At 49.7% G+C, this 6,032-nt stretch overlaps 1 protein-coding gene across 4 annotated transcripts in view; it reads right to left on the reverse strand.

The window, feature by feature from the left end:
- tfec (transcription factor EC) overlaps positions 1-6,032 on the reverse strand; it is a 10,222-nt gene extending 4,190 nt beyond the window's left edge. For 2 of the 4 annotated variants that reach the window (XM_019882784.1, XM_019882776.1), the window contains exons 1-3: positions 1,218-2,040; positions 666-872; positions 46-147 (exon numbers count right to left, since the gene is read on the reverse strand). In XM_019882784.1, the coding sequence (XP_019738343.1) occupies positions 46-147; positions 666-872; positions 1,218-1,277 (369 nt within the window). In that variant the 5' untranslated portion in view covers positions 1,278-2,040. Of the gene's footprint in view, positions 1-45; positions 148-665; positions 873-1,217; positions 2,041-5,430 lie in introns of those variants that run through there. The other 2 variants (XM_019882759.1, XM_019882768.1) reach the window with 2 other exon arrangements.

Consider the following 6,032-nt stretch of genomic DNA (forward strand, 5'->3'; position numbering starts at 1 on the left):
GATGCACGTTCACGAAGCGCGGTGTGAGCTTTTGGGCCTACTTACATTGTTTTGCATGAGGATGTTGGACTCCATGCAATCCAGGCCTCCATCTTTGAAGCCCGATTCGAGACTGATCAGGTCGTCAATCACTTCATCCATTGGGAACTAAAAAGAAAGCGAGACATCAGAGCGCAACGACGACTGACCGAGAATGCCGGCACCCAAAAGTCGCGCGCTGTCCACCGCCGGAGGAGGGACTTCCCACCAGCTCATCCCATAACAGAAAAATCTGAAGCAAGCGCGCGGCCTTTGTTATGGGGAAAAACATCCTCTGTTCTCAAACTCCCACACGTGAGAGACTCTCCGGTCAGAGATGACAAAGTCTGAAGTTGTCGATGAGCGATGAATGCGAAGAAGTACTTCCGACCGCTGTCGAAAACAAGCCTGACCTCTTATCTCAATCAAAGAATGTGGGAGGAGGACGCCGAGTCATCGCTCGAGAGCAATCGCGGTAATAACCGCCGATCGGTATATTTTGAACGGCGCTGACGGGAAAATGTGTCACGGAGTGCGTTTCTCGGGCGATTGCTCGCGTCGCCCTTTATCCCCGCCGCGGTAATTTCACTTCCTCGCCGTCGGCGGACGAGCGACCGAGCGCTTTCGTTTCTTCCGACGGCGCTCACCTCGCTGTCGTGGTTGGCCATGGCCATAAGGGCGCCGGGGCTGTTGGGGTCGTCGACGTTGCGCATGACGGGCACGGTGGGCAGCGGCTGGCCGGGGCCGTGGGGGTGGGCCGTCGACGAGGCCAACTTGGAGCCCAGCGTCAGGTACTGCTTGACCTGCTGGCTCTGATGGAGGTGGAACTTGGTGTTCTCCAGTTGGCTCTGGACCTGCGGACGGGACCGCCACGTCAAAGTCGGCGTATGTCGCGCAGGTGTCGCGGCGATTGCGAAATGATGATCTCACTCGGGATGCAGAACTATTCGTGAGTCACGGCTCGGTCAGTTGTTTTTTCTTTTTTCTTTTTCCGCAGCCCAACAGCTGGGCTGCATTTTCTCGTAAATTGACTCTGCATTTTTTTTAAAATTCCGTTCCTTTTGGAATTTAAAAAAAAAAAAGAAAAGAAGGGGTTTGATCCCAACAGAATTCAAGTTGACACTCAATCTGGACCAGTTTCTCGTTTCGAGCTGCAAAAGTGCCGACAAACAAATTTTTGGAGTTTTTGATGGTCTTACGTTGGAAGCTCTGGTCGCATCCCGCATCGCGTAGTAGCCGCAGTCAGATAAGTGTGGCATTCTCAAAAATCTTCAGCTCGGGTTTGTTGGCACGGAGCAGCAAGATAAGTTTCGGCATTCGAGCCTGCCGCCGCCGCCGCTGCTCTCCTCTTGCTCTCGTGGCTCCGTGTTGACTCTGTGTCCCTTGCGCTGCCGCGTCGGGGTCCTTCTAAAGGGCCCTAAGTGAACTCATTAGGCCCAAAGCCGGGGGGGGGGAGGCCTTCATGTGGCGGAGCGCGACAATCACTTCAAACGACCGGCTGTCTGATCACCCGGGGTTTGATCACTGCAGGACGTCTGCCTTTAGCGTCTCTCGCTAATTCAGCGGGACCGCCCCTTTCTGTCCGAGCGGCCAATCGGCGTGGCGCTCCCGAAGTCCTCTTCTGCCTGCTCCAGGGGTTGCGGCGGCACAAATGAACCTTGTTCTCCAGTCTGGGTTTTAAATAACTCAACTCATGCCGTTTTTAACCAGCCTTTCTCAATCGCTCGCCGCCGTCAATGCGGACCGCTCAGAACGATCGGTTCCGCCGACGGCGGCGTCAATAAAACCCATTTGGGGGTCTCGGGCTATGATACGCCTGACGATTATTTCCAGAAGTCGTATGTCACCCGAAATGCGTCCTTCAATTCCCGACAATGCCGCTCACTGTTGTAACGCGCCTCTTTTAGCGTACGGTCGCTCAGCTATTTTTAAATGATCTCATCTTATGTGTATTGTAAGCAGCAGTTTGAAAACATCATTGCGACTGTCTGTAGTAGTCCATTCTAAGGTGAAAATTTAAAAAAAATTATATGAACTTAGTTGAACTCCTTTGTCTCAATGCGTAGTCCATTCTAAGCTGAAAATTTAAAAAAAAATTATTATATGAACTTAGTTGAACTCCTTTGTCTCAATGAGTCCAATTTTTCCATGACGGAAACCGGCTAATCAGTGATAAGAATCATTCTGTGCCCGCGTGACCTTTTGACTGGTCGAGTACCAGGCTGATAATTCCGAAGAATTAAACGTTTGCTATCCGTCACATTGATGATGCCATAATGGGGGTTGGGGGCTGGGGGGGGGATAGAATTCTACACATTGTTTGTGTACGACACGCAGGGAAGAATCATCTCCAAATAGCTGACATTTCAGGTCTGTTTGGCGGCTGTTCAGTGCAGAGCCGGATCTACTCTTAGATAGAGGGCTGTTGGCCACCCCAAAATCGTCAACAATTTGCCTTGTCACCTTGAACAGAAAGGTGAGATGAACGAGGGGGATATCAGGACTTTCTTGACTGACTTTAGCGTGTTTCAAAAACTTGAAGAATTTGAAAGTCATGCGGCCCTCCAACGCAAAAGTTTGGACACCCCTGCCGTCCTGGATAATCCCGCTCCCATCTGCTCCCGTAAACATTTTTTCCCGTATAGTCCCAATGCCACGATTAAAGTTCAAGTTGATCAAATATCCCCCTTGAGAAAAACACTCGTTGCTGGTATTACCACAGATGGCCCTCTTGTCGGTTTGCAGAACAAATAGAACACAAAAGTATTTGGTTCCTCACTGGCCCGCAAACAGAGTTCCTTAAATTGGCACACAGACGAGAAGTTTCAGTTTCCGGAAGTCAAAGGAAAGCGTTTGATTGATTTTTGTTTTTACCCAAAACACAAAATCAATGGGGCCTCCTTCGGCGGCATCCGCCTCACTCGCCGCGATATTCATCTTGTCCATTTTATCTCCCTCAACGAGACGCCGATTGTTAGTCAATCTATTTTCTTTTTCCGACCGCCACGCCAAAGCTGCTGCGCGTGCACACACACACACTCGCGCGCGCCTGTGTGTGTGCGTGTGTGTGCGTGTGTGTGTGTGTGAGAGCGTCTTCGCCGCGATATTCATCTCCCTCAACGAGACGCCGATTTTTAGTCAATCTATTTTCTTTTTCTGACGGCCACGCCAAAGCTGCTGCGCATGCACACACATACACTCGCACGCGCCTGTGTGTGTGTGTGTGTGTGTGTGTGTGTGTGTGTGTGTGTGTGTGTGTGTGTGTGTGTGTGTGCTCACTGTTCTGGTTTGCCGTTGCCATTTTCGCTACTGTAAAACGACGGGAGATGCGCTTGTTATCCACTTAAAGGAATCTGATTAGATTGGAGAGGTTATGGCGCTTCAGTCACCGAAACTGAACTCCACAATGGTGCGTCTGTGCAAGTGTGAAGAGGCCATGCCAGAAGATTATCAATGGCCCTACACACACATGCACGCACACTCGCACGCATGCACACACGCTCACGGAGACAGCAATGGGAGAAGAATTCAATCCATCCTGGCCCGAGTTTGGGAATTTTTTTTTTTCTCCCCCACAATTGTTTGGTTTGAGACACTTGAGTGTTTCTCTTGGGGGATGCTGAGCTGTGTTTGGCACCTGCTGCAACAATCCGCCCACTGTTTGAGGCTGCTTGAAGGCGCACCTCAGATATTGGCGTCAGTCACTAACGTGCATTGGGCGGTCCATAGTTGGGTGTTTTTTTTGGGGGGGGGGTATTTTATTTATTTGTTTATTTATTTTGCATTCGTTGGGGTTTTTTTCAGCCAAAAGACAACCCAGACAACACGATTAAAACGGAGGGGGGGGGCGGGGCAAGCAATGCAAAACTCGGTCACGGCCTGACTGGAATGTCGCAAAGCTCGGGGGAAAATTAGACTCAGAAGAATAATCTGGTTTAAAAAAAAAAAAAAGATCCGAATTTCTCTCTGTCCGTCCGTCCATCCGTCGACTGAGGTGAAATCAAGTAACTGCTGCTCTCAAAGGCCAACGCACATGCTGATTGTAGCCTCCCCCCCACCCCAAAAAAGTGGTTGTGCAACAAAGTTTCAGTCTTGCTCAAGTTCTCGTTTCACTTCAGAAAAAGAAAAAAAAAATCCAGCTGCTTATGAAAGACGGGCCGACGTGAACGCGCCGTGGATAAACCCGTTAGGGCAGGGGCGTCCACACGTGTTTCTATCACGAGCGACAGACAGCATCGTTGTTTTTGTTGCCCTCAGAGGGCCGCTTCCGAGCGCATCATCGTTATGGGCGTAGCGGAATGCGCAAAAAGAAAAAAAGACACTTCGCATTTGCTGCAGTGAGGGAACCAAACGCAAAGCACAACTGCATGGCGTTGCAATCAAGTAGCCAATCAATGAGAGCTTGGTCATTGAAGTGATTTCGAGTACCATCACCGACAAAAATACACATTCATCATTTGTTCTCTCTTTTTAAGACGTGAACATTCCGGTTAACAGTCCAAAATATGATTTTAGAGGCTAAGCTGCAGTGCATTTGGAGTAGAAATGTGGCCAAAGCTTACCTAATATGTGGCACGTTGTAGCCGATTGGTTCGTTCGTCAATAAATAAATAAATGCACACATAAATAATCAGAATATGAAGTCATGTACAGTTACAAGCCGAATAATCATGTCACATTAGCGCATGACTGATGTTGATTGCGATATTTTTAAATCAGATAACCGATTAATCGTCTGATTAATATCTATATCGTCCTTCGTGCTTACAACAATCAAGACGTGCATTACAGGCAGAACATTGGACAATGCTTTGCCCTTTAGTATTTGTTTAACTTGAAACTACTCAGCTGAATGTTTTTTTTTTTTTCCCCGATTTTGGGCAGGAAAATGTTTGAGTGTCATTAAATCAGCCAGCCAAGTCATCCGTCAGGCCCGAATTAAAACGCCGCGTTTCAATGGCATCACCAGTAGGGGTGTGCATCACGCCACAAATAGGACGCTTCGATCCGATTCTCAATGCACGGCGTACGATACGATTCAAGGATGTCAAAGTTTTCAACGGTCACCATCCGGTTCGATCCCGCGGGACCGCGATTTGCTTCGATACGGTCTGGCTTACAGATCTCCGAGAAGGCGATTTTTGAGACATATCTGGACGCATGCTGTGCAGTGCCATTCAAGGATGTGCTGATTTTTTTCCGATCTGGCCCCTGGGCCTTGAGTTTGCGACGTGAGCTGAAGGAGGTTAGGATTCATTTCCGTGCGATGAGTCAGGCGTCGTTGACTTTACCTTAAAAGCGGACAAGCCGGTCTCGTTTCTACTGAAGGTGTGAGCCGCGAACGCAAGAGTGAGCGGGATTTCGCGACCCCCCCTCACCCCCTCCCATCCCCACGCACTTGCGCCGTCCTACCTGCAGCAGCTGAATCTCCGTCAGAGTCACCACTTTGACCACGCAACGTCGGCTCATGGCGCCCGCGGACTCTCCCATCGCGGGGGGTTGGAAAAGCGCAAATCTCGGGAGGGAGCCGATCTCTCGGGGCTTAGCGGGCGAGAGAGAGAAGAGGAAGAAGAAGACGAGTACCCGCAGTCTCCTTCCTGAGCTTTGCAGAAATATCAGCGAGGAAACGAAGGCATGACACATCAGCTTATTTGGGGAGCTAAACGGGCCGCTTCTTCCTCTGCGCGCGCGCGCGCGTTTGTGTATGTTAGAGGAAAAACCTGACAGAAGCAGAACCAGTGACGGCGGTTGGGCCTGCGTGCGAGCGAGCGACATGCTAATAAGTTGCTTCTGCGTGCACACGGCCACACTTTTCCTTCCTGCAGAAAATTCAGCACATTCTGCCAGGTTATCTCCATGACAGCCGCTTCCCTTGTTGGGCCTTTCTTTTTTTTTTTTTTGTTCCCTAGCAGCCAAACAACTGCCATTGGAAGTCGTACACGCTTCCACGAAAAAAAACGTAACACTCATACGTTGGAAATTTACCTCTCACACACTTCAAGAATGTTTGCTCA

Source organism: Hippocampus comes, unplaced genomic scaffold, assembly GCF_001891065.2.
Source record: "Hippocampus comes isolate QL1 unplaced genomic scaffold, H_comes_QL1_v1.1 scaffold528, whole genome shotgun sequence".
Lineage (NCBI taxonomy): Eukaryota > Metazoa > Chordata > Actinopteri > Syngnathiformes > Syngnathidae > Hippocampus > Hippocampus comes.